General features: G+C 49.2%; 2 protein-coding genes across 5 annotated transcripts in view; both read left to right on the top strand.

The window, feature by feature from the left end:
• PHC2 (polyhomeotic homolog 2) overlaps positions 1 to 10,432 on the top strand; it is a 47,528-nt gene extending 37,096 nt beyond the window's left edge. For 3 of the 4 annotated variants that reach the window (XM_011357910.2, XM_011357908.2, XM_011357911.1), the window contains 6 exons: positions 285 to 487; positions 2,185 to 2,314; positions 3,218 to 3,332; positions 4,368 to 4,509; positions 5,419 to 5,695; positions 8,980 to 10,432. In XM_011357910.2, the coding sequence (XP_011356212.1) occupies positions 285 to 487; positions 2,185 to 2,314; positions 3,218 to 3,332; positions 4,368 to 4,509; positions 5,419 to 5,695; positions 8,980 to 9,134 (1,022 nt within the window). In that variant the 3' untranslated portion in view covers positions 9,135 to 10,432. The remainder of the gene's footprint in view (positions 1 to 284; positions 488 to 2,184; positions 2,315 to 3,217; positions 3,333 to 4,367; positions 4,510 to 5,418; positions 5,696 to 8,979) is intronic. The other variant, XM_011357912.2, reaches the window with a different exon arrangement.
• Positions 10,433 to 10,573: 141 nt separating this feature from the next.
• On the top strand, positions 10,574 to 22,908 carry A3GALT2 (alpha 1,3-galactosyltransferase 2). Its single transcript, XM_011357907.2, has 6 exons — positions 10,574 to 13,499; positions 14,075 to 14,084; positions 17,612 to 17,685; positions 17,887 to 17,973; positions 18,250 to 18,387; positions 20,693 to 22,908. Exons 1-6 carry the CDS (start codon positions 13,375 to 13,377, stop codon positions 21,378 to 21,380), a joined length of 1,122 nt encoding a protein of 373 aa, XP_011356209.2. The 5' UTR covers positions 10,574 to 13,374; the 3' UTR covers positions 21,381 to 22,908.
• Positions 22,909 to 27,687: the final 4,779 nt, after the last annotated feature.

The following is a 27,687-nucleotide window of genomic DNA, read 5'->3' as shown; positions in this document are numbered from 1 at the left end:
TTGTCTGTTTAACCTGGTCGAACTGTTCTTAGCACAGTTGGGAAATTAAGAAACACTGCTAGCTGATTAGCTGCATTGTTGCACAACTAATTATAGTCACACCTGGTGCTGTGTCCATTGCCACTGCATCACTGTTAAATAGGTCGCTGAGAGAGGGGACTGCTTGGTTTGCATCGTCTTGGCTTCATGAGAAATGCCAGGCCCATGTTGAGTCCCTGCTCTTCTCCTGGCCTGGACTTGGTTCTGACCTTTCCTGCTTGTGTTTCCCTACTTTCCCTGTACAGAGACAGGGCAGGGCATTGTTCATGCACTGACCGACCTCAGCAGCCCCGGCATGACCTCAGGGAACGGAAATTCTGCCTCCAGCATCACCGGCACTGCCCCCCAGAATGGTGAGAATAAACCACCACAGGCCATTGTGAAACCCCAAATCCTGACGCATGTTATCGAAGGGTTTGTGATCCAGGAGGGGGCGGAGCCTTTCCCGGTACGGACTACTTCTTTTCCCGTTTTTTTTCTTTCTTTTCTTTTTTTTTTAAGTATATTTTGGATGTGTATTAGAATATTTTTACGTTTCCATGTAAAATTTCCAAAAATGTGAAAAGGTTGTTTTTTCCTTGCTAATTTTCCCCCAAAGGAATGTGAGAGCCATTTTCTTTCTAGAGTTGAGTATCTTCTTGAGTTCCCGGAGGGTTCAGTGACTAGTAATAATTGGCAAGACCCCATGGTTAGAAGTGTCCACACACAGACTCAGATGTGTCCTGCCTGGTGATGTGTCAACCCCTTGGTTAGAAGGGAACTCACCCTTGGAGCGTCTGGTGCCAGATGGGGGACTTTGGGAAATGAGACCCCACTCAGTTTTGAATGCCAAAACCTTTGGCCTGGTAGAGAATAAAAGGAACCTTTGTAGAAGAGAATTCTCAAGATATATCCGAAATGAAAAGAATAGGGTTCTAGCCTGAAGCTTTTCTGGGGACAGAGCCTTGAAAGGGTGGTGAATGAAAAAATGGGGCATTTCAGAAAGGGCACAATCAAGTTTCTCTAATTGAAGCTTATGACCAGAAGGAAATATAAAAGAATCAAGAAAATGGCTTATTAGAACAAAGCAGCCAGAGCCGATTCTGGTCAGTGCAGACCAGGGAGGACACGTGGTCCTGTTCTGTAGATGGGAGGAGCCCCAAGCCAGGTGCACACTAGCCCCTCTTGTGATAAAATAATCTGGCTGTTACAGACGTTATCTTCATAGGATGCCATCTGCCTTCTGCTCATTCTTTGGATCCACACATGGATTGAATAATCAGCAGAAGACTCTAAATTTGATTAACTGAGATGGGTGTCCTGCCCTTCTAAAATGCCAAAAGGCACATAGGTTCTTGTCTCTTCCTGAGATTGTTCAAGGCCTGTGGCAAAGAAATCCACCTGGAGTGCCTTAGCTATAAGTAGCTCTAGCCCTGTCATATCCCTTCTCTCATTAGACTATGTCCTCCTCTTGGCCCTCTGGAGAAACATCGGAAGCCAAATGATCTCACAAGGTAGATGTAGATTCACTGGCACACCCAGCATTGCTCTGGAGATCTGGCCACCAGGCTTCCTGAACAAGGGCAACAAAGGGAGGATCAAAAGAGCGATTTAGCCAGTCTGAGATCCTGGCAACCACAGAGGGCATTTGCTCTGAGCCCAGAGTCTGTTGGGTTTTTTTTCCTATTCTCCAGTGCTGCCTGTACCTTTACCTTGGGTAGGGCAGTAGTAAGGTAGAAAACAGTAAGAAATCAAAAAGTGGTTGCTAAGTTTCTCTGTCTCATACATACACTCACACACAGCCTTGGCTGTATTTCTGCCTGGTGATGTGTAAGCACTGGGTCCTGGCACCTGTTCTGGCAGTGTGGGAAACCTGATCTCTGCCTCCATCTCTGCCCCTTAGACATTTGGAAGAGTTGATATTTTCTTAACCTCCTAAGCCATTCCTTGGTCCTGGATTGAAGCCATCCCTTCACTGTAGTGTCCATTGACATCTTGCCTTATTAAACGGCAAAATAGGCCTTGAGCAGGGCATACTTAGGTGATGATATAGGGGCTGGCATCTGCACCTAGATGCTTTTTATACATGTAATTTTGATGAGGCTGGATAGCAAAGAAGCATCTCCCACCTAACCCTCATGGCCTCCATGTCACCTTGTCCTCTAGGTGGGACGTTCGTCCCTGCTGGTAGGAAATCTCAAGAAGAAGTATGCACAGGGGTTTTTGCCTGAGAAACTTCCACAGCAGGATCATACCACCACCACTGACTCCGAGATGGAGGAGCCCTATCTGCAAGGTAGGTGTCTCAGACCCTGAATGTTAAGGCCTTCTGCTTCGGCCAAACAGGAAGTAGGCAAGGCTGGAAAGATAGGCTTTACACACTTCCTTTTTTGGTATCCATGGAGGAACTCTGAGCCAGGAAGCATGAAAACATGTCAGCCCGCTAAACGTTTCGTTTCCCCCAGTACCTTATCAGCCCCTATCCCTAAGACAGGAGAAGTCTCTGCCCTTGGGGAACTTTGTCCCCTGCCTCTCCTCCAGCCCCACTCTAGCCAACCACAGGATTCCAAAAGTTGCTTTCCTTATGTGAGTGATTGGCAAGTTGTAGGGCGGCAGGAGTGGCACCAGGCAGGTCGTGCCCTTCCTTCACTGCCTCAGGAGCCTGCTCTCAGGACTGGGGCACAGCGGCAGCCGGGGAGGACTGCACTTGCCACATGAGCCACTGACTGACTGGAGAGTTGGGGAAGGGGGCGCTGCACAGGTTACAAAACTCTTGGGTTCTGTTATCCAGGTCACTAGCCAGCTAGACGAATCAAGGGAGGGTAGGAGAATTCCAGATCGGGCGTGACAGCATCCAGTGAGTTCCTGCTGAGCCTCTTGCTCTTCCAGGATCATAAGGAGAGTGCTGATTCTTCCCCACCTGTGTTCGCCTAGGCTCATATCACTTAAAAGAAAAAACTGTCAGCGTCTCAGATGCATCACCAGACAGACACTTCTGGGTGCTTTCTAGAGAGGGAAACAGCCCTTCCAAAAACAGTGACAAAGGAGGTTTGCATTTTCCAAGCAAGATTGCTGCCCCATGCCACAGCTGTGGGAACATGAGGAGGCAGAAGAGAGTAGGGAGGCCCCGTGGTGGGACTGCCGACAGTGCTGTGGGAATTGCTCATTCTCCACACCTACCAATTTCTATACTTTTCAGAATCCAAAGAGGAGGGTACCCCTCTCAAACTCAAGTGTGAGCTCTGTGGCCGGGTGGACTTTGCCTACAAGTTCAAGCGTTCCAAGCGCTTCTGTTCCATGGCTTGTGCAAAAAGGTGAGTGGTCTCAGCCCCATTGCTGTGCCCAGCCCCTTCCCTTTCCTCAGGCTTGCACCTTTGTATCCTGCTCCTGTGTCCCACCTCCCTTCAGTAATAGTCCACCCCAAGAGGCCATAGGTGTAGTTTATCTAACTTCCTATTTCCTTGACCATCTTGAAAACAGCATCATATCGCCGATTGACCAAAGAATTCCCCCAAGCAGAGCAGCGCAGAATCAAGGAGAAGAAGCAGTGCTTTAGCTTAGCTGGCCCTCCAGGTCCTACTGGCACCCATCCTCTTTTCCTGCCCTTGGCAGCCATTGTCTCCTTAGGGTAAGCCCTCTGCCGGGAGTTTTGCCCAGAGCGCTGTACTAGTTATGAGCTTCACACAGTGTAGACGACTGATGATCATAGTAAAAACCAGCGTTATTTATTGGGAGCCTACCATGTGCGAGGCACTGTGCTAGTCTGTTGATATGCATTATGTCATGTAATTTTCAAAATAACTCTGAGGCAGGTTTTGCTGTTGTCCCCTTTATACACATTTGGGAACTGAGGCACAAAGGATAAGTCATCGTGCCTTATCCTTTGGGATTTAGAACTTGGGATTTAGACTCATCTGACTCTGAAGCCCTATGTGGTCTTGGTACCAAGGTGGAAGAGGCGGCTGACCTTGAAGCCCTGAGCCCCCAAAGAGAAGAAGTCTTTGGGTCCCCAGCCATAGGTCCTCTGCAGGCCAACTAGAATAAGGCTATCTCGGCCCTCATCCCTTCGAGTTGTGCTGGAGGTAATGAGGCACCTTTGAGGAGCTTTGCCAAGCTACCCTGCCCCAGGACAATGGACAGTAGTTACTCAACACAGGTAATAGCTATAGTAGAATATGTCTCCAGTGGGTTCTCACCATGATCCAAGTTGTTGTGTCACGTGAGGGATTTAGAATTAGAACCAATAGACAGACTCAGATTTTGCCCGGTATCTTGGCTGCTCTTATTCTGCCCGGGGCCCATACACCCTATGACTTCTCTGACTTCCCTTGTTCCCCTGACTCTGGCAGGTACAATGTGGGTTGCACAAAACGCGTGGGGCTTTTCCACTCGGACCGGAGCAAGCTGCAGAAGGCCGGAGCCACAACCCACAACCGCCGCCGGGCCAGCAAAACCAGTCTGCCACCACTTACCAAGGATACCAAGAAGCAGGTGAGAGTCCCCATCCACTCTCTTCTTTACCATGGCCTGGGACACCCACATTCTTTTTCCGCTGCTGATGTCAGCATGGTCTCTCATGTTACTGTTTCTCATAATCTGTCAGATCAAGCCTTCCCCATGTCTCACCCATTTAGACCCATGGACACTTACAAAGTAACTTCCCTTTTCAGTGACCTCACCCCATCATCACCTCTGCCCTTGCCGTGTGTCTCCATCCATGACTTCTGAGGCCATGGACATGGGTCTCCCCTGCCTGGCTATTTTGCTTATCTCCTGTCTTACATAGAGAGCTAGGTGAGAAGGCAGCCTACAACCCTTACCCTCCCACTGTGTTGCCTTCTCGAACATTAGAGCACTGAGTTCTTGAAGATCTCTACCAGGAACATGGGTGTTCATTCATTATTATTTTTTTAGCACCAGCTGTATGCCAGGAACTCTGTTAGGCGCTAAGGCTCTAGGTGGCCCTAAAGGAACTCACAGCCTAGTGTGGTGTTTCAGAACCTTGTGTGTATTTTGCTTCTCGTTGTTATTGTTTGGGTTGTAAACCTCTTTAAGAATCTGATGAGAGCTATGTCCAGAAGGACATACGCAAGAAATTTCACATGCTGTTTCTGATGGCTCATTGACCACCCCTTGAAAGCCATAGAATCCTGGTTTAAAACCCCACATCTAGAAGGAACAACAGACCTACAGTCAGATAAATGCACTGAAGTGTGTGGTACATGCTCTGGTACTGGGAGGGACTAACTCTGCTTAGGATCAGAGAGGGGACAACATATAAGATGCTTTTGATCTAGGAATTCAAAGACAGAAAAGGGAAAATATATCTGCCTTTGCCTGTCACTCTGCTAGAGATGGTTTATTCCCTTATCCTGAAGAAAACTTATTCTCTGCTCCCAGCCAACAGGCACTGTACCCCTTTCAGTTACTGCTGCATTGCAGTTAACACACAGCCAGGAAGACTCCAGCCGTTGCTCAGATAACTCAAGCTATGAAGAACCCCTGTCACCCATATCAGCTAGCTCATCTACCTCCCGCCGGCGACAAGGCCAGCGGGACCTGGAGCTCCCTGACATGCACATGCGGGACCTGGTGGGCATGGGACACCACTTCCTGCCAAGTGAGCCCACCAAATGGAACGTAGAAGATGTCTATGAATTTATCCGCTCTCTGCCAGGTAAGGCCCTTGGAAGTGCCATGCCTGCTTGGAATAGCAAGGCATAAAAGGAAATGAGAGACCTCACCTCCCACCACCAGGAAAGATTAGGCAGTTAATGACTTAGGTTTAGGAACTGGGGTGCAGAGATGAATAAGATGAGGTTTCTACCTGTAAGAGCTTACATTCTAGCAAACTGTAAATAATATTTGATAGCTATAATTAAGTATATTGACTGGTATGATAAGTGGTTCATGTGAAATGCAGAGATGATAATGTAATTAACCATGTGTCTCCTGCAGCACATTGGGAGGGGAGACAAGGGGGAGTGTAGGAAATCTAAGGAGAACATCAAAATGAAATTGTAACCGAATGACAATGAACAAGTAGGCCCTTGCCAGATGGAAAGATTGCATCAGGTAGCAGCTTGAGCAGGGCATGAAGATCCAAAAGTACATGATGTAGCTGGGAAGTCCACATAACCCTGTGTGGTGGGGTACAGGTGGTTTTGAAGGCTAGAATCTAGAAGCAAACCTTGAATTCATGGATGCTTTCAATGGGACTCCAAAGCATCTCTACTGTTTTTTCCACTAGTCTTACCCAGCCACCAACCAGGTCAGGTATTGATGGCAACCACAAGGCTGTTACTCAGAGACTGGAGTGGGGTATAGTGGTTAAGACCACAGACTTCTAGACAGAACTGGGCTCAAATCCCAGCTCTGCCGGTTAACTCTGTGTGTTAATCATCGCTGCATCCCAGCATTTGTTACCACACAGTTACTGTGGGTAGCTATGAAACTTCAAGAATGGCTCGGCTGGGCACTTCTGCTGCAGGATCTCTTATGAGGTTCCCATTAATATGTCAGCCAAGGCAGGGTCATCTAAAGACTTGATTGGGTCTGTAAGATGGATCCTCTTCCCAGGTGCCACACATGATTCTCAAGTAGGGTATGGCTGTTGGCAGGAGACCCCAGTTCTTCACATCGGCCTCTTCAGGTCACTCTTACTCGACTGTTCTCATGACATGGCAGTCAGTTTTTGCCACAGGTGATAATCCAGGAGAGCAAGGTCGAAACCACTGCCCTTTGCGACCTAGGCTCAGAAATTGCATACAATACTGTCACTTCCGCAGTTTTTTATTGGTCACACAAGTCAACTCTGTTCATTGTGTAAGGGGACTCATGAGGGCGTGAAAGGGAAACAAGGATTATTGGGAGCTGTTTGGAGGCCGGTTGCATAATCCACCACTGGCCCCCAGTGACTCATGTTCCTGCCTCATGCAAAGGTCCTCTGACCCCCTACCAAATTCCTCTTGAGTCTCACCCCATTACAGCACTAGTTTGAAGTCCTGGATCGCATCACCTTACTGAGGTCCAGGCATGAGTGAGGTTCCTGGAGTCCAGCTCCTCAAATACGATTCATCTCCTTTGCAGACCTGAGAACTAGAAACAGGTTATCCATTTCCCTCCACAAATCCAAGATATGGTGGGATAGGTTTAGGATAACTGCTGTAGACATACCCATTCAAAAAGGGAAAAAACAGGATACCAGTTCTGAAATCTAGCAGGACACATGTTGGCATTTTCTCGATTAGGACTCAAAGCCTGGGAGTGACTCTCTTTCACTCTTGGTTCCACCCTCTGAACCAAGAGGTTTCATTCATTCCTCCTCTTCCATGAAAGCTAGTGTGCATTTTCAGTGGAATAGTTTTCTCGGCCTTCCAGCTGCTTTTTACATTGTATGACCTCTGACCCTTGCAGTCCAAGCAAGCAGTGTTTCTGCCAATATGATTCTCTTAAAGTCTGTGGGCTTCCCTTGTATCTTGGTGGGGGCTCACTTCATTAGACAAAAACCATACTCAAAAATGTCTTCAAGATAAGCCTTTCTTTACATTGGGCTTCTTCTGAAGCTAAGAGATAGTGTCCTTTATCGTCATAGAAGCCCTGCTGTTGAATGGAGAGGATCTGTGAAGCATGTCCATAAAATCCTTAGCCTTTTGATTGAACAGTTCTCTGAGGCAGCACCTTAGATCTTTCTGAAGTCTTAACAAAAGATTTAAGTCACACCTTCAGTTTTATCTGTAGACCATGTTTTCTTGACTGTGCCCTGGATTTGATCTTTACTTAGAAACCATTTCTTAATTTTAGCATCATTTGCCATCCAGAGAGGCTAGAGATTTTTAAAACAAGCAAATCCTGGTTTTTTTATGTTTAACAGTTTTTCTTTATCTTATTTCTCTCCTCATTTTGCTGAAAGCAGCAATAAGGAGCCAGGCAACACCTTCAACATTCTGCCTAAAAATCTCCTTAGCTAGATCACTCAGTTCATGAGGTACATTAAACTGAACATGTTGCCACCAGCAAACAGGTTACTGAGTTTTCTCTTATTTCATAACAAGGGTCTGTTTCTTCCAGTTTTGAATAACAGTTGCCTCACTTTCCTTTAAGGCTCTCCAGGAGTTTCTCAAAGACCATCAGACTTCTGCTTGGTTCTCAAAGCACCTTCGGCATTCACTAACACTCCTCAAAGTCCTTCCAGCTCCTGTCCACTGTCACTTTCAAGGCTATGCCCACATTTTTAGGGCTTGTTATGGTAGCACCCCTCTTCCAGGCACCAGAATCTACAGTAGTTATTTTGTTGTGAAACAAGTTACCCCAAAACTTAGTGGCTTAAAACAGTAATTCTCATTTCAAGGGTTTGGTGGGTCAGGAACGTGGAGCGGCTTAGCTGGACATTTCTAGCTTGGGGTCTCTTACGAGGTCTCAGTGACGATGTCGGCCAGAGCTGCAGCTGTCTGAAGGTTAGGAGCTGGAGAAATCACTTCTAAGGTGCCTCACTCACATGGCGTAGTGGGCTGGTCGTGGCAGGAGGCCATAGTTCCTCTCCACGTTGGCCTCTCCAGAGAGCTGCTTGAGTGTCCTCACAACGTAGTAGCTGGCTTACTCCAAAATATCCAAACGAGCAAGGTGGAAGCTTCTGTGCCCTTTATGATCTAGACTCAGAAGTGACATGCTGTCACTACTGCAGTACCTTATTCATCTCCCAGGTCATCCAGTTCATTGAGGGGAGGGGGTCTCAACAAGTACATGCATGAATAAGGAGGCCTGGATCTCTGAGGGCCGTCCTGGAATCTGGCTACCTTGGACAAGTCACTTAGCTTCTCTCAAGCTGTAAAAGAAGAACAGCAGCATCTTCCTCAAAGTGTGTTTGTGAGGATTAAATGAGATGTGTCTAAAGTGCAGTGAGTGCCATGAGTGAATACCGGTAGCTCTGATTGATACTGTCTTCGGTGGTGTCTCCCTCAGGCTGCCAGGAGATAGCAGAGGAATTCCGTGCCCAGGAAATCGACGGGCAAGCTCTGCTGCTGCTCAAGGAGGACCATCTGATGAGTGCTATGAACATCAAGCTGGGGCCCGCCCTGAAGATCTATGCCCGCATCAGCATGCTCAAAGACTCCTAGGGCTGGCCAGGGCAGCCAGGATTCTGGCCCAGGACGCCTCCTCCCAGCTGAGCAGAGCCAGACAGACATTCCTAAGGGGCCCAGACATGGGGCCAGGTGGAGGGCAGGGGCTCTCCCCATGGGGCGTGGCTGGTGATGAGGTCTTGGCACCTCCCCATGGCTCTCAGGGGCCTTTCTTTCTGTGGGAGGGGCAGAGAGGTAGGTGGCACAGAAGATGGGGCTTTATGCTTGTAAATATTGATAGCACTGGCTTCCTCCAAAGTCCCAATACTCTAGCCCCTCTCTCTTCCCCTCTCTCTGTCCCCCATTTTCCAGGGGGTATATGGTCAGGGCTCCCCAACCTGAGTTGGGTTACTCCTAAGGGCAGCCGTCAGGCCCGAACTGAGGCCTTGAAAGCCCTTGCCTGCCTTCCTCCCACTTCCCTCTCCAGGCCTGGCTAACTCTCCTGCTGCCAGCTTCTCCCCCTTCAGCTTGTTTCTGAAGCAGCCAGGTTTCCCCCCGTTAACCCTCCGCAGGTGGAGAGAGAGAAGCTGGGCCCAGTTTGGCCATGCCTGCTGGCACAGACGCCTTAACGCTGTGTGTGTGACTGTATGACTGTGTGGGAGCCTGGACTGGCAGATAGGCCAAGAGCCACCCTCTGACATTTCCAGGTGTTTTGTAGCAGCCACTTAGTGCTTTGTCCTGGACTCCACTCAGCCTCAGGATGGGGAATAGAAAAAAAGGGCCGCCCCAGTGCAGAGGGGCAAGATCAGAAAGCAACGAAGATTAGGAGATGTTCCTCTCCAGACTTGTCACAATGTATCTGAAGCCCCTTCCCCACACTGTGAAGTCCCCCTGACTGCCCTGCTGTGTCACGAACAGCATTAAGGAAGCTGCCGGTGGGCCGGGCCATGTAACCCAGTGGGTGCGCTGGGCCCGGCTGAGCTTCCTGTCCTGCCCACCCACCCTGGGGGCCCCAGTGCTGGGGGCTCGGAGAACGTCTGAGGGAAGAGAAGAGCTGAGTGACCATGATGCGAAGAAGGCAGCCTTTGGCCTCCCACTCCCACACTTTGCATCTCGAACTTGCTAGCAGCAACTTGAGCTACTGCATAGGAGGCAGGGCAGGAAGGGCGAGGGCCTGCCTCTGACTTGCCCTGTCCTTTGCAGGCTCCCAGGGGAAGAGTGGGCCTCTCCCCGGGAAGAAGGTAGGCACCTTTCTCAGCTTGTTCTATTCCCCACCCACACCCCCAGGCAGGGTTGGAAATGAAGGACTTTTTTAACCTTTTTGTTTTTTAAAAATAAATCTGTAAAATCTGTTACTTCTGTGCCTTTCTTTCCTGGGGATGCCTGTCTGCAGATACAGGTCCTAAGTGGCTACTTTTCACCCATAAGGAGAGGAGTGGATTCCTGGGTTGGGGAACGGATGACCACCTTAACTGGACTGCATATCCTCTGCATTTGCTGGGTCCAGGTCATTTGAGGGCACCCTTAGTCCCAGTTCTCACAGGAGGAGCAGATTCCACCACTGTTCTTCACACAGGTGTCCCCTGGAGTGGGAGGGTCCAGGGCCCCTTCAGCTCTGAGGTCCCTTACCTCTTGGGGAGACATGACACTGTTGGGCCAGGAATATCTGGAACACCTGAGGCAGAACCCAGACTCTCCCATTGCTCAGCAGACAAACTTGGCATCACTGCTGGGTGTCCAGGATAGCCCTTACAATGGCTTTGGTTCACTCAGCACTTTCTGAGCATTTTTTTAGATGCTGCAATAGCAAATTATTAGAAGAGTCACTGTCCCCAAGCTGACACCTAAGCCTCATATAGAGATAGGGCATTCCAGACCCAGGCAGCTCACACAAAGGCATGGGCATGAAGCTGGGAGCACAGACCAGTGGGATGAGACGTATGTGCGACCAACAGTGGCTCGTGCTGACCACACGCCTCTGAACCAGGCCTTGTGCTAGAAACGCCTTGATGGTAAACAAGACACTCCTGTGCCCTGTTTGCACAGAGCTTAAAATCTTCCTGCATCTTGGCTTCCTGCCCCTCCCCCTGCTCTGAGTTTTTCCTTAAGGCAGTGTTTTCACCTGTTTAAAATGTGGGTTCGAGACCCAGGCCCCAACCTATGGAATCAGTCTCTAAGGGTAGGGCTCTGGAAGATAAAGCAAGAAAAAACTGTCAATACCCATATCTTGATAATGCCTCTCTGGAAAGCCTGTTAAAATGTACTACATGGAAGAAGAGAAACTAATAACAGGCATACCACAAGTTTTTGCCCTTTATTGCAGTTCACATATACTGCATTTTTTACAAACTGAAGGTTTGTGGCAATCTTGCCTCAAGCAAGCATTTTTCCAACAGCATTTGCTCACTTTGTGTCTGTCTGCTTCTGGTAAATGAAGATCTCGTAAACATTGTTGAAATAACAAAGGATTTAGAATATTACGTAATCTGAGTTGATAAAGCAGCATCAGGCTTTGAGAGAATTTGAGATTTCCAATTTTGTAAGTTCTATGGGTAAAGTTCTATCAAACAGCTTCACAGGCTCCAGAGAAATCGTGAAGGGAAGCGTCCATCGATGTGGCAGACTTCATTGTCTTATTTTACAAAATTGCCACAGCTATCCTGACCTTCAGCAACCACCATCCTGGTCAGTCAGCAGCCATCAACACTGCACCAGCGAAAAGATTGTGACTCACTGAAGGCTCAGATGAGGGTTAGCATTTTTAGCAATAAAGTATTTTTAAATTAAGGTATGTAAGTTATTTTAGAGAGAATGCTATCGCACACTTAATATGCTATGGTATAGTATAAACAACTGCACTGGGAAGACAAAAATATTGCGATTCACTTTATTGTGATACTCGCTTTATTGCAGCGGTCTGGCACTGGGCCTTCAGTATCTCCAAAGTTTACCTGTAGTTGATCACCTAGAGAGTAGAACCACGACTGGAAAGTCTGGTTAGTCCAGGAGGTAGGGAATGGCTAGCAGGACTGGGGGCCCAGCACAGGACCCTGAGCTAAGGGGGAAGCGGGAGGGCATACAGAACCTTGGGGAGGGTGCCCAGTGGAGAGGGCACCTAGGGGAGCCCCATGCACTTCGCCTCCCACTCCAGGCCGTCTGAGCAGGTGCCATGTGGCCTGGCCAGGTCTGAACAAGTCTCTCCACTCCGGACCTCTATTTTCCCTTTATGAAAGACAACAAAAGCCAATCCCCACCTGAGTTTGCTTTTATGTCAGTGGAGAAGGAGGGAACCAAACTACTCCTAAAAGAGATCAGTGAATTTGAGTGACTAACTTAGGTAAATATTGGCACTATTTCTTTACTTTAGTAAGAAATCGTGTTTGAAGGGTGCGCCATTAGGTATATACTTGTTCGTGTTTACTCTTTATGTAGAATTTTTTAAATTTTAATTCTCCTTTACTATCAAATGTGCTTTTTCTCTATCATAATAAGTGATTTAATTTTGCCTGGTTTATATGCTATCGAATACATCTAATTTCCCTTTAAAAATATTCAATGGACTAACATCAAATAAAGTCTTTTAACTATGTTATAAATCTTTTTTGATCATGACAGTTTAAAAAGTGTTTCCAACCCTCACTTACATACTTAAATATACATAACTCAAACAAAACTTTCACGAAACAATACCTGCTCTTACGTACAATATATTCTGATATTTTCTTTTCAATTCTCTTCCTGTTCATACTTTTTAAATCTTGGTCAAGATCCATAAAACTGATTTCATGGCCCTCTGATGGATCAAAACCTGCCGTTTTAAAAACCCCACCCTGTGTAAACTTTCCAGAACAACTCTATTTCCACTACCTTGTGTGGCTCTTACTCTGTCCTGGGTGACTGTACTCCCAATTTGCTGAGGAGGTGAAGGATTCCACGAGGTAAATTGTCCAAGACCACAATCAGGCGTCCAGCGCTGCTGAGGTCTGTCTGAAGCTCCACACAGAACAGGAGTCCCCCGAGGACCCTGACCTGAGGCGGGCCTTTCCCAGACCAGACCAGATGGCAGTGGAGAGGGGCACAAGGAGCACTGGGGAGGGAAGAGGAGTCAGTACAAAAGGCTCAGCGCCTCTGGCCAATCAGAGCTGGCCTCACTCCGCTCTGTTCCAGGTAATTGGCCCCAAGGAGGTTCCCAGCCCCCACCACATCCTGGGGCCGGCTTCCTCCAGCAGGTTCTGCTCTCAAACAAATCTCTCCCAATGCACTTCAACTCTGCTGGCCCCTGTGGGTGTGGTTCCAGATGGACTGGAACTGCTTTGTCCCAGTCACAAGGGATAGGTCGTTTCTAACCTGGCTTTTAGCTGAGAGGGTTTACGGAAGGCTGTTGCACCAGCTTCTCAGCATGGCTCTCAAAGAGGGACTCAGGTGAGTGGAGATACTGCCACTGTGTGGAGGAAGATGGGGTGGGACAGCTGACCTGAGAGCAGTCCAGAACAGTCCAGGAGGCACCAGGACTAGCCAACTGAGTACCAGCTGAGCCACAGAGGTCCTGGGGGAAGGTGATTCTGCGAGGGAATATCGCCCAAGGGGAAGAGACAGTCCAAGGGGCGGGTCGGTGGGGCAGGGAAGATCTGGGAGATCTTGCAGCCTGTGAAGAGCCGGGTAACTCCTCGTTTCCCTTAACTCTGAGCTCCCTGGTAAGTGAGAGAACGAAGACCTAGCGGCTGCACTCCCCACCATAACTGAGAGCTCTCTATCCCCGTGGGTCTGTCTGGGACTGGAAGCTTGTTCCCCCTTGAGAACTAATGACTGATCATTAACCCCTTCTTGAAAGCAAGGAGGGTACAGGGAACAGGGCACGGGTTTGAGGGACCACCCTCCTACAGGTGGAGGTGGGGGGGGCGGTGGCTCTTTTTGAAAATACCTGAGCAAGGAATGTGGACAGGCGGGGGCCTCTGTGGACTAAGGGCTCCCAGGCTGGGCCAGGGGAAGGGCGTCAGAAACTGGCAGGTGCCTACTGCAGGCCTGGGTCTCAGCACCCTCCCAGACCTGAGAGATTGAGCTCACCTGGGCCACTTGGGGCCAGCTCTGCCTGGCTGCCCTGGCTGAGAAACAGTGCTAAAGATAAGCATTGGCTTGCCCTATCCTGGTTGGGAGGGAGCTAGCTAGGACAGCAGCGAGCCCGCTCCAGCTTCTTCCTGCCCTGCAGCACAGATGGTACCTCCCGTAGTATACTGTCTTGGTGGTCCTGCTTCCAGGAGCTGGAGGGAGCCCTGGTGCAGCCAGCCCTCCGGGAGCTCAGGTGGAGCTGGAGCGTGAGGAGAGACAAAGGCTTCTTGCAGGAGAGACACTGACTGGCAGGGAACATGAAGTGCCTTGGAAATAACAACAGGGCCAGGAGAACCTTGGGAGATGAGCCACATGGTTGAGCTGGGACCAAGGTATAAGGAGCCCCAAATGCCAGGCTCTGGGTTAGGAGTCAGATCTAAGTTCAAACCTCAGCTGTGTGGCACTGAACCAGTGACCTAACCTTTCTGAGCCGCAGTTTCCTCATTTATAAGGTAGAGATAATCACAACATCTCCTTCAAGGGATTGTGGTCAGACTTCAATGAGATAAGGACATAAAACTCTCCGCAGAATGTCTCCCTCAGGAAATATCTGGGATTATTCATAAAGAGCATAGACTTGACCCTGAAGAAAATGGAGTTTTTAGCAAAGGAGTAGCAGTCAGTTTAGGAAAGAGAATGAAGATGAAGAACTCACTGATTGCTTTATTCATTTACTGAACAAACAATGACTAATACCACCAATTATGAGGCAGACTCTCAGATTTGGCTCTGAGAATACAAAGTCTAATAAAACAGGAAACTCGTAGCCCAGTGGGGCAGACAGTTACAGTCTAGTTTGTTCTAGAGTAAAGGTTTGCACAGGAGGAGCTCTTGCGAGGGGAAGGTCGACGAAGGCAACACAAGGAGGAAGTTGAGTACGGAGGAATGATTCAGACCTTGGAGATGGTTGATAGGGAAATCCGAGGGAAGATGCGATAACATAAGACACTGGTCACCTTTGCACACTATTGTTTTCCTTTCATGGACTTATCCCTCCACTGCCTTCTTTGCTCGAATAACGTCTAATTCCTCAGGTCCTAGCTTAGAGGTCACCTCCGCCAGGAAGCTTCCCTGATTTCCTCCTCACCTGTCAAGTCTCAGGTACCACTCTCCGATTTGCCCTCATAGCATCTTATACTTAAAGTAATCGCAGCCTTCACTGTGCCATATTCCATTCATCTGTTTGCTGTCTGTCATCTGACCCATTCCCTCTCCTCACGGCCACCCACATCTTCCTGACTCCACACCCTAAAGACAGGTCTGTGTCTCATTCCCCTCTGAATCCTTGACCTAGCACAGTGTTTGAGTCTGAGTCCGTGCCCCATAAATATAGGTTGAATACATGGATGAACAGAAATTAGGGAACATCTGGATGCATAAACTTTGTCCATACTGAAGATTATCTCCTTTGAACATATTCTCAGAAGTTAAGGTTATTGGATTACAGGGGATGAAGGCTGAAAACTTCAATTCCCATAGCTAAGTAGCTTTCAAAAAAAGCTGTGGCATTCTACGCTCCCACCAGCAGTGTAAGAGTGCCTGTCTCACTGCATTTATTGCAGCTCGTTTTCTTTCTTTTTAAAATGTGCTCATTTTATAGGCAAAACATACCTCTTTGTTCTAATTTGCATGTCTTTGATAACTAGTGAGGCGGGATTCTTCCGTATGTTTGACTACTAAATGCATTTGTTCTTTGAGGATTTGTCTGGTCATGTGCTGTGGAAACTGGTAGGGCAGGTTGGCGTTTTATGAGATGCTTTGGGGGCTGTACGGGGAATGACTGAAAGCAGGAAGGTTGCTGCTGGAATGGTTCTGGTGAGGAATGAGCAGGCAGAGCCACTGTGGGGGCCGGGGGAACAGGAAGAGCAGAGAGTGGGGAGATCAAGGAGGCCAAGTCAACCCAACCTGGGGACTGATGGTAGACAGTGGCCAAGGCAGAGGGTGGGGTCAGGATGCACCTAAGTTTCTGGCTTGGCCAACTGAACAGAAGGAGGTGCTATGCATTGAGATTATCAACAGGTGGATATGTGTACACACACAACTGCAAGATCCCTGTGAGCTGTTCGCTAGATACACCTGCTGAGGAATGTGACTCAGGGCAGCAGAAAAGGCAGGGACAGGAGGGTCTGATCAGGGAGGCTTCCTGAAATGGACCAGGGGAGCCAGATTTTGGAAGGATTTGTAGGGTAGTGGAGTTGGGAAGTTGTCTAGGGGATCATGAGGGTCTGTTGAGGAATAATAATAATAGCTAAAGTTGACTGAGCTATTACTATGTGTGAGGCCTTGTTCTAATCATTTAGCATGTAGTAAATAACCATGATAGCCCTCTGATGTAGATATTCTTATTATCTACATTTTATAGATGAAGAGACTGAAATGCAGACATCCAAATCTTTGCCCAAGCTCAAACAGCTACTAAGTGGCAGAGCTGGAATTTGAACCCAGGGGTCTGGTCCCAGTGTCCATGCTCCTCACCATATGGATCCAGCCTCTCTAGAGACAGGAGCACACAGAAGGAATGGGGCGAGTGGGATGAGATCCTCCCCCAGGAGGAGCTTATTAAGATTCTCAACTTTGAAGGCCCTTCCTGGAAAACAACTAACCATGGACAAATCCCAAAGTCTACCTCCTCTGAGCCAGGAATGGGGCTGCTGACCCCTGCTGGAAGATCCCAAGGTGACTGGAGCCACCATAGATAAGTGGTCCCTGACCAGAGCCACCTTCCATGCAGCCCATCAACTCATCTCTAAGTTCCAGATAGCTCTCACCTTCCAACTACAAGCCACAAACTTCCCTGCGTCCCCTCCCAGACTCTCTCCCATGCAAGATCAGTTCTGCCCCCTTCCCAGGCTAAGCACCCCTCACCTAATGTTACCATCCCCCAAACCTGCCCAAGGTCATGCCCCACAGCAAAGGATATATATTTTAATGCTCATCAGAAGATGCCTTGTTAGGTAAATTATGCTATCACCAATCAATGGCATATTAGGCAGCTAGAAAAAAAGGGTAAGGAAGCCCTTTAAGTACTGAGATGGAATAACCTCAAAGACATAATGGTCAGTGGAAAATGCAAGGTGAAGAATGGCATATCTACTGTGCTACCATCTATGGGGTGGGGGAAAAGAGAGAGAATCTGCCACCATATTTACCACATTGCCTGTATGTGCATAGAGTCTCTGGAAGGACAGACAAGAAACTGGCTGCCTCCATGCAGAGAAGCCAGGTATCTGGGAACAGGAAAGACCTTGCACTGCACATCCTCTTGTATCTTTGAGTGTCTGTATCATAAGAAGAGAATATATTTATATTCAAAAAACAAAATGAAACATTAAATTGTATAATTTCTAATATGTGTATATAGATATCTGCATGGATATAAATATAAGTGTGTGCTGCTGATGCCCTCCCCATCCTGCAAGACCTCGAAGAGAGTCTTATGGTGGCTGATCCTACTTGCAGCTGGCCTCTTAGGGCTGCTCCTGTACGGGCTCCCTGGAGTCAGGTACACCCCCTTCCCACCAGCACTCAAGGTGAGACCCGCAGGGGCAGAGTTAAAGTGAATCTTTCCAAGTGCCTCCTCGAGGGATGGAGGGTGGTAGCTATCTCAGCCCACACAAGTATCCTTGTAGGCGCTCCCTCCTTGTAAGGATTAGGGGGTTCTAGGCAGGCTGCCATGTCTCTCACTGCTGCCCCTACCTCACAGGCATCTGGAGATCTTCATTCCCATGGGCACCTGCCCTTTGGCCAAAATGTCCCTGAGAGACAACTTCACGGGTCTCCTGCATCTCTGGTAAGGAGCTACCATCCCTCCCACTGAGATTGGCTATATCCCCTACAGTATGCACTCCAGCATCCCTGTCCCCCTCACACGCCCCAGCCTGGCAGAGCCTGACGCTCTGCCCAGCGGCCCAGCCAGTCACGCATCTTCCAATTCTCTGTTGGTTTGGGGCTAGGGATGGGGTCTGACCCATCTGGGGGTCCCTAGGGCCCAGCGTGGAATGGGGCAGTGAGTATGTGCCAAGTGGGTGGATAAATGCACTTATCTTCCCATTCTTGCCCTGGACAGGGCCCGGCCTGATGTCCTGACCTGTACCTCCTGGGGAGCCCCCATTCTTTGGGATGGCACTTTTGATCCAGATGTGGCCCAGCAAGAGGCCATACAGCAGAACCTCACTATTGGGCTGACTGTTTTTGCTGTAGGCAGGTAAGGTCTGGGGAGGGGAGCAGTGCTGTCCAGGCATGGAGCTGGAAGAATATGCATGTGGTGCAGGTGGTGGGGCACCCTATTCCCTGTGCCAAAGGATCCCAAGGCGAAGCAGAAGGCAAAGATAGCACCCGTGTCCCAGAGCAAGGGCAGGACCATTCTTTCCCTTCCCCTCCTCCCTGGACACCAACAGTGTAAAGCCCACCCAACAAAGGCAGATAGGGGCTCAGAACTGTGTTCTACAAAGAACCTGCACAGGGGCCAGGGATCCATCTGGAGGCACTGGGTTTGTGGTGAGAAAACGATGGAGTTATTCAAGTGAGGGTGGTGAGAAAAGGGGAGAGCAATTGGACAAATAGAGGAATGGCCCAGCTGCAGTCAGTGCCCACTGGAGATCAGCAGTTCAAGTGCAGACACACAGTAAGGGGAAAGGGGAGAGGCTTGCCAAGCAAGACTGATGGAGGGAGAGGAGCTGAAGAGCTGAGGGTTTCTGAGCTGGATAGAGAGGCAAGTGAAGAGATAACAGGGATGATGAGGAAGCGGTGGTGGGTGAGGGGAGGTCAGCAGACCAGAGCACTCAGTGGGGTAGGACTGCTGGGGGTGGGAGGTATCACAGGAAGTGGCTGGAAGGATGGGGGGCTCACAGAGTGGGACAGACTGTGATGATCAAGCTAAGGGAGTGGCCATGGGGGCAGATGACTGAGCAGGTTGGAGGACAGGATCACTGCAGGAGAAAGCCAATAGAGGAATTGAGGGGCCACCAGGTACAAAGAAGGAGCTGGACTGGTAGGTGAAAAAGAAATTCCAGGGGCACTGATCTCCCCATTATGGATGGCAGGGGTGTCCAAGCTGGGTGTCCACTTTCCAGATGCAAAGGGGACTCCTGGCTGAGAGTGGCAATCAGATTCTACAATGCTAAGGTGCACAGAGGTAGAGTTCAGGGCAATTAAAGGAAGAGTTTCTAATAATGGAACAAACTGCTTCGATAAGGTAGTGAGAATTTTGCATCCAGGAAGAGATATCCGAAAGCATGGGGAAGGAATTCTGTCATCAGATACCCCAAAGCTCCTCCAACTCCGTCCTTCACATTCTAGAAGGGAGAGAAAGCCAGGAGCATCTCTGTGGGGCAAAGGGGCAAACAAGACCAAGGGCTGAGGTGAGCCATGAGCCAGGTGGGCAGAAATGCTGGTTTCTCCAAGAGCCTTGGTGCCCCCAGTTCCATTCCAGATGCCAAGTAGGGTATTCCTTTACCAGCCCTACGGGTCAGAATCTCCAAGTCCAGAAATTCCAGGATCCAAAGGTCCTGAATTCTGAGGTTCTGTGAGTCTAACACTGGGATGCTGAGGGTTCTAAGGTCTCCGATTCCAATTACAGATCCACCAGGAATACAGCAAGTGCAGGTAAAGGTTCAGGCTTCAATGCCAAGCTGGGTTCAGATCATGTCTCTACCACTTACCAACTGTGTGTATGTACACTTACACCAGTTACTAAAGCTCTTTGTGGCTGTTTCCTCATGTGAAAAATAGAAATAAGAATATATGGTGAGGTTTAAATGTGACAATGTACATTGACCTAGAACACTGCCACATCATAAATGTTCAAGGATATTAAGCACTATTGCCATTATTTCAGAACCCTGAGATCCTAAAGTCTGTTAATACAAAGTCTCCGGTATTACAAACGTTCCGGTTATCTATATAAGGAATTACCACAACTCGGTGACTTAAAAGAACAATTTAGTATCATCATAGGTCATGATTTTGTGGGTCAGTAACTCCAACAGGGCTCCACAGGAAAAGCTACTCAATGCTCCCCAGCGTCTAGGTCTCCACTGGGAGACCTAGTCTCCACTGCTAAAGACTGGTGGCGGGCATCTCTCTCCGCACGGCCTCTCTGCGATGTTAGTCTGGTTTTCCTCACATTGCTGCAGCATTTAAATTCTGCTTATTAAGCTAAGGCTCAGAGCTCTAAAGACAAAGGCTAACGCTGGCAGCCCTCCAAAAGGCCAGCATAGCATCACTTACTTAGTACTCTATAGGTCAAAGGAATCAGGAGAGCCCTTGTTCAAGAAAGGGAACACAGGGCCGAGGGAAGGAGTGGCAAACAATTTGCAATCATCTTTAATCATGGGTTGGACAGTTCAAGAGCTCCAGGCACTGAGGTTGAGGATTACGAGGTCTGGAGGAGCAGGAAGCCAGAGTCGGGAAGTGGAGGGGCGAGAAGGGACTATGGGGATAGGGAAGGCGGCGAAGAACATGCAGGGCGGCGCGTCCAGTCTTACTTGGAGCCCCGCCCCGCCCGGCAGATACCTGGAGAAGTACCTGGCGCGCTTCCTGGAGACAGCGGAGCAGCACTTCATGGTGGGCCAGCGCGTGGTCTACTACGTGTTCACCGAGCGCCCAGCCGCCGTGCCCCGCCTGCCGCTGGGCCCGAGCCGCCAGCTGCGCGTGGAGCGCGTGCAGCGCGAGCGGCGCTGGCAGGACGTGTCGATGGAGCGCATGCGCACGCTGCACGCGGCGCTGGGCGGCCGGCTGGGCCGTGAGGCGCACTTCGTGTTTTGCATGGATGTGGACCAGCACTTTAGCGGCGCCTTCGGGCCGGAGTCCCTGGCCGAGTCAGTGGCGCAGCTGCACGCCTGGCACTACCACTGGCCGCAATGGCTGCTGCCCTATGAGCGGGACGCGCGCTCGGCCGCCGCGCTCGCGCCGGGCGAAGGCGACTTCTACTACCACGCGGCCCTGTTTGGGGGCAGCGTGGAGGCGCTGCGCGAGCTGACAGCACACTGCGCGCAGGGCCAGCAGCGGGACCGCACGCGCGGCCTCGAAGCGCGCTGGCACGATGAGAGCCACCTCAACAAGTACTTCTGGTTGTACAAGCCCGCCAAGGTACTGTCGCCCGAGTTTTGCTGGAGCCCGGAAATCGGCCCGAGGGCCGAGATCCGGCACCCGCGTTTGCTCTGGGCGCCCAAGGAGTATGCCTTGGTGCGCGACTAGGAAGCCACGGCTGGGCCTCACCTCACCTGCGGGACACCTTGGGCGCCGGGAAGGCTTAACAGCAAGAAGAGACCCTGAAACCATCGGGACCCCTTCTGGAAGCAGCATGGCACTTTGGAGGACAGGGAGGGATGGAATGAAAATAGCCCTACCACCTCCTGTGTGTGCCACCCGGGAGGTGAGAGGTGGAGGTCATGGCTTTCGAGAGTGTTTTGTGCTGGTCTCAGCCTACGAATAACCAGTGTTGTGGTTGGACCTACCCATGTGATTCTTTTATGACTGCAAGACACCCTTCAGCGTTAACCATCAGGGCACTTTGAAAAAATTAAGGCATATTTCTTACAGGACCTGGAAATTACACAGCACAGCTGAGGCCACACAGCAAGGTCTTGCATAGAGACCTTGCACACATCCATTGCTTGAGGTTCTGCTTTTATTAGGATAGAGGGTGGGGTCCTACGGTTTCATGAGCTCACTCTATTGGTGTATTCAAAATACAAGAGCAGGAATTTAAAGCTCAGGAAGAGAGAAAAAACAAACAAGTAGCGCAAATGGTTAGTTATGGCAATCAACCTAGATCTCGAAAACAAAGGAACCTCAATCAGGGGAGGCAGCCTGGCTCTTTAGTGGCTGGTAAAGTGTTTATTCAAGATAGCCCTCTTTGAAGTGGATGCCTTGGTAATCAAAGCTTAAATCAGGCACTTGCATTACAAAAAAAGAGAGAAAAAACTGTCAGAGTTTACACTATAGGGAGCTTCTGCTGAAAGAGAAAGATCTCCTTTCCCTCACTTTCAATAGGGATGAGACACATAGGCCTTTCTCCTCTGACCTTACCGAATTCAGCTGACCCCTCCTGAGGTGGGTTAATCAACCCACCCCTTTTTTTAATAGGGAGACAGGCACAAAAAGGTAATATAACTTGCCTAAAGACACAGAGGCTTAACATGAGTTAGTCTGGGAGGTCAGCAGCTGGAGGGCCAGGGCTGGTGCTCGGGCAAAATGGAGCTGCCCCTGGGCATGAGCCACAGAGAGAGAGACCAGTGGCATCCAGTTCCTTGGCTTTGCCCTTTCACTACCTCCACCCTCACGCATAATTTGTACACATTTAAGTAATGTTACCGTGAACGAAAAGAGGGGCTATAAAATAAACCTGACAAGCTCAGGAAGGCCACATGGCAGTGCTGACAAGTTCAGTGACCCAAAGTAACCAACCACACAGGATGGCCTGATCATAAATTCCTAACTGGGCAGGCCATGGTGGCATCCCTGGCCTATAGCTTCCTTAGCAAAGGTCAGTCTTTACCTTAAGCGAGCCCTGTCCATTGTTCTGATGCTTCTAGGATAACATACCTTTGAGATACCAGAGTAATTTTCTTTTCTAGACCTCCTGAAGGCACAACTCCTGGCACCAGAGCACCAGACCACAGAGCCCCTCACTGTTATATTGTTCCCTGCATACCAACTTTATGTGCTGTAATGTTAATTACTAACTCTCCTGTACCATCAATGTAAAAGATGTCTTTCTTCATTTTGCTTTTTATCCAGTCCTAGGGATTTCCCCGCTTTCCTTTTCCCACCTCCTTAATCTACCACCAATGGATTTCATGCACGTTTTCTCCTTTGATTCTAAGTGCATAAAAGGAAGTGCAAAACTGCCATTCTCCACAGTATTTTGTCAGTCAGTTGAGATTTTGATTCCAGGCATGTCCTCAAAATTTGACTCAGACTCTTATAAGACGTTTCTATAGGCTGGATGTTCTTTCATTGACATTATAATAAAATAAGTTATTCCCAAAGTGTCCTTATGGCCCTTTCTCCTGGAGAGTGGAAGTCCACAAAACTTGCATTTCCTCGTTCCGGGTTTGACCCCGATATCCAGGAGAGAAGTTTCCTGATCCGTGGCTGCTGTTCAGACTCTTCATTCTCAACAGGGAAAAGCACAGGCTTCAAATAGGAATGAAGCCATCAGGTCCTCCAGGAAAGGAGGTCACAGAGCCAAGGAGACAGGAAAATAGCTGGAGGTCCCTGAGATATTGTCTGACAGTTGGGAACACTGAGGCTCTAAGAAGGTGGGATTTCACTCCAGATCTCCTGAATCCATTATGTAGTATTCTCATAGACCTTGCATTTTTAATGGCCTCCACTGTTCCAAGGTAGGAGAGCAATTCCAGCTATAAACCAATCCTGATGGTTTTTACAGTCTACTAATTTTTATAAGCAGGTTAATTATTGCTTATGTGAGATGAGAGCTGTCTCTGTCTCTCCTCTCAAAAGCAGCTCAGAGTTCCTCAGTGCCCCCTACTTAACCTAGAATTGCAAAACCCAGGAAGACTTTTGGACTCTAGAATAGATATGAGAACAGACCAGGTATGCCTAAGAACAGGTTATTGCTTGATGACTGTGAGCTGGCATATCCCTTCCTCTGGTGGGACAGTGTCCTCCATCTTACCTTAGAACATTCAGTGGTCACACACATGACCTCTGGGGCACTAGAGACCTGGAAGACAATGGCTCTTCTCACTCTGTGTGTGACTACAGACAAATCCCTTTGATGGGTCTCAGTTTTCTCATATGTAAGGTGGGGATGCCAATTATCCTCCCTGCAGGGTTTGTTGTGGTGCTCCAGAAAATGTAACTTGCCTTCTCCCTCTCCTTGCCTTCACCAAAAAGGGCAAATAATTCACCAAAGAATAGCCACTTCCCATTTTAAAGAGGAAATGATGACAGAGTCAGGGTTTTCCAGATGCTGGGATCTGGCAGCCTCATGCTTATGGGTGAAGACCTTCCCGAGGAGGGGGAGGAGTCAAGGGAGCTACAGAGTGGAACAGTGGACAACTTCTTGGGAGCAACCTCTTGGGAATGGGTTCCCTCCTTTGTTTCACGCAGAGGCCTAAGGTGGGGGTGGGGGCAGCAGAGGGGCTTGGGCTGAAGCAGGAATAATAAAGGGGATAAAGTTCCTTCTGCAACTACTTCCCTGGCCATCAACACTGTCCTCAGCACCCATGCTGGGGTCCTCGGTGACAGCAGGAGCTCCCAGGTGAGCAGGTGAAAATCAGATTCCCAGTCTCCAAGGTGTCACAGCTACCTACAAAGTCTTCACCTGTCCCAGTGGCTCCACCCTGCTGTGTCAGCTTAAATGCTGCCCCTGAAAATTCTCATCTTCAGCTGTTGGAGTTCATTGATCTTAAGAGACATAGATCCACCAGGGTTACATCAAATAACAACTACACTTAACTGGGTACTGACTGAGTTCCCGGCACAGTTCTAAGCATTAAACATGTATTGATTCATTTAATCCTCACATACACCCTGTAAGTTGGTTACTCTTATATCCTTCATTTTATGTATGAGAAAATCAGTCATAGAAAGGTTTAGTACTTACCCAATGTCACATCACTAGCAACTAAATTCACTGAGGTGAGAACAAGCAGGAAATTAAACTTGGCCAGAAGATGAAGGCTGAAACCAGGACCTGAAGTTGCCACTGGCTCTTGGTTTCCTCTGGCCACCTCTGCTTCTCTTTTCCTCCTTTGTCCTTCTGCTTGTGTCTGACCAAACATAGCTACTCCGAACCCCAGTCCACAGGGGTTTCTCATTCAGGTGCCCAACAGCTCCTAACTTCTTCCTAATTCATGGAATGGAGAATCTGGAGAGAGTCAGTGGTAAGCTAATAAATGTTTAGCAGCTGGCTCTTTGAAGAAAATGAAATCCCGAATCTGTAGCCTTTGCGTTTCCACAGTGCAAATCCCACCATGGCTGATTTCACTTACTTAATGCAGTTAGAAAGAAGTGTGCACAATCCACCCTCATGAACCTGGACAGCGGGTCCTTAGTGTTGTTTTGTTCAACGTTGTTTCATTAGAACGATGAGATACCATGGGAACTTAACTCTTGTTTATATCCATTAGCCCACGGTAAAACTGGTTTTATGTTGTTTTGCTTACAGTCACAGAACCTATCGCGACATGAGGTACACACCACTGGCACCATTGGTACCACTGGTCTAAGGATCAAGCCACTTAGGTGTCCACCCCTGGCCAATCAGCTGTGGCTGGGATAGGATCATGTGACATGAATGTCTGCCAGAGTCCATCACCGCACAGCAGGCTGTGGGAAGTCAGTTTCAGATGAAGCCTGTGAAATTAACTTAAAACATGTTCTCAGCTACTCCAATCCATTCCCCCTTCTGATGGTAACACATTCCGGTTTCCTCCTGGGGAGATGTACTTCAGATGGGGGTTTCACCCTCTGCTCCTGGCTTAGAGTAGGGGCTCTAGGCCTAAGCCAATCAAGTACAGACTTTCTGGTCACAGTGACTGATTTAGGGATAATACCTAACCCAGTTCAAACCAGAAAGACCCAACTAGACTTTTGCTGGGGCTTCTGGGAGAGGCAGAGGCTTGACTGCTGGGAAGTAGGGGGCTGTGAAGCTGGAGCTACTGACTCCACAGGAGCCCAAGAATGAAGCTGATTCTGAGAAAAAAGCCAAGTGCAGAGCTAGAGACACCTCGATGAACCCAGAAGCTGTCCTGACTCTTGCAATGTCCTATTACGTAAGCCAATAAACCCGTTTGCATTGGACTTTCCATCCCTTGCAGCCAAGTCTCCATGTACAAGGAATGTAAGGACTCAAAGACCGACTTCCCGATGGTGAGCTCCACAGTGGCTCAGGGCCAGGTCACTTCTCTCCCACAATGTCTAGCACAGGGCCACCTGGATAAACTTCAGGGGAATTAATTCCAGCATTTCCCTCATATGCAATCAAAACCTTGACCCCAAAGGGACGAACCTATGTGAAAGAGACCTCTTGGTCCCCTCGATCACTGGAACGGCTTCCACAAATCAGGGTTCTCATGGACCCCCAAGAGGCGTGGGGTAACCAGATGTGGCTGCCCCTCTGGGAAAAGGGGCAGTGAATCTCATTGCTGGACCCTGTGCAACTAAAAAGGCTTCAGCACTAGACAAACCTGGGTTAACTTTATGTCCCTGCCACTTAATTGCAGCATGATTCTCAGCAAAAAAAACCTCTTGGTTTGCTGCCAACTTTGTAAGGGGTTGTGACGTCATCAACACCAGGCACTCAGCTGAGCAGCTGGAGTAACTGGCCCACAGTAAGCAGCCATTTCCCTTTTTGCCCAAGTCTGGGGGGCGGGGGAGGGGAGAGGAGCAGTGGAAAGCCCCCCAACCCCGCCCTCGCACAGAGCACGCCACACACCACCGCCACCCGGGTGCAGGTACAGTTTATTCTTCACAACAGAGAAATACAAGAGCAGAGGGTTTGGAATTCCTTTGTGTCTTGCCCCCTTTAGTGTTTTCCCCCACATTTGATTTTTATTTTGCTCCTCACCCCTTTTCTTAAATATAATGCAACTTTCTTTTCTGAAGCATTGAGGGGCACCTGCCCTTACCTCCCTGCCACCAAGATGCAGACTGAGAAGCCAACAGACTGTTTTCTCTTTTTTAATAAGGTAACTAGTTCTAAATACGGTGGCCTGGAGGTCCCATAGAAAAAAGCAAAGGTGTTAACAGTATGTATAACAGCGTATTTACAGGGTAGTAACATGCGGACGAAAAGCTACAATACTGAGTATCAGACGACGCAAGTCAAACAAAGGGGTCGGGTGGGGGTGGGGGCAGAGAACCCCGTGGGAAAAGAAACCCCAGGAAACGTTAAACTGGTAAATCAATGGTGAGTTAAGGCTTAAAAAGTGTATAAAAATAACACAGTTAATATTCAAAACGGAACTCCAGATACAGAATATATAGATGAGTTTCTGTCTAGTTTTCTTTCTTTTTTTCCCAGGGGATGGAGGGGGGCTTCTCCGGGCTCTGTACATAGTTCCTATATACACGGACACGCATGGCTTTCAGATTGGGGTGTGTCTGTGAGGGCTGAGGGCAAGGGCTGCTCCTGGGACCCTCCTTTCTGAGGATCCCTTCCCTGCCGAGGAGCCTAGGGCCTGGGCTGGGGATTCTCCCCTCCATGGCAGGGAAGACAACCCCTCCCTGGGTATTGCCCCATCTGGAGGAAATTATGGAGGGGGTCAGAGCTCCAGGCCCACTCCCTCCCCATCCCGCTGCCCACAGTCTGGGATGGTAGGAGAGGTAGCCAATAGGTTTCCTGGCCAGCACCGAGGTAGACTGGGGTGGTCTTCAGGGCAGTGGGGGGTAGGGGTTTGGGGAGGCACAGGTCTTACCCAGCCCACCCCACCCCATTTCTCTGGGCTGGCGCCCAGCCCAGCCCAGCCCAACGCTGCACCCTTTGGTCCTGCAGATCTCCTGGCCCCTCTTGTTTCGCCTCTTGAAG

Source organism: Pteropus vampyrus, unplaced genomic scaffold (assembly GCF_000151845.1).
Source record: "Pteropus vampyrus isolate Shadow unplaced genomic scaffold, Pvam_2.0 Scaffold36, whole genome shotgun sequence".
NCBI classification, from domain to species: domain Eukaryota; kingdom Metazoa; phylum Chordata; class Mammalia; order Chiroptera; family Pteropodidae; genus Pteropus; species Pteropus vampyrus.
This window is presented reverse-complemented; position numbering and strand designations above follow the sequence as displayed.

Bases quoted from the DNA above. Each gene is read 5' to 3' on its own strand.
- A3GALT2 (XM_011357907.2), top strand. From the start codon at position 13,375: ATGGACTGGAACTGCTTTGTCCCAGTCACAAGGGATAGGTCGTTTCTA. The intron at 17,686-17,886 runs GTACACCCCCTT...CCTACCTCACAG, and splicing joins TACGGGCTCCCTGGAGTCAG to GCATCTGGAGATCTTCATTC. The intron at 18,388-20,692 runs GTAAGGTCTGGG...CCCGCCCGGCAG, and splicing joins ACTGTTTTTGCTGTAGGCAG to ATACCTGGAGAAGTACCTGG.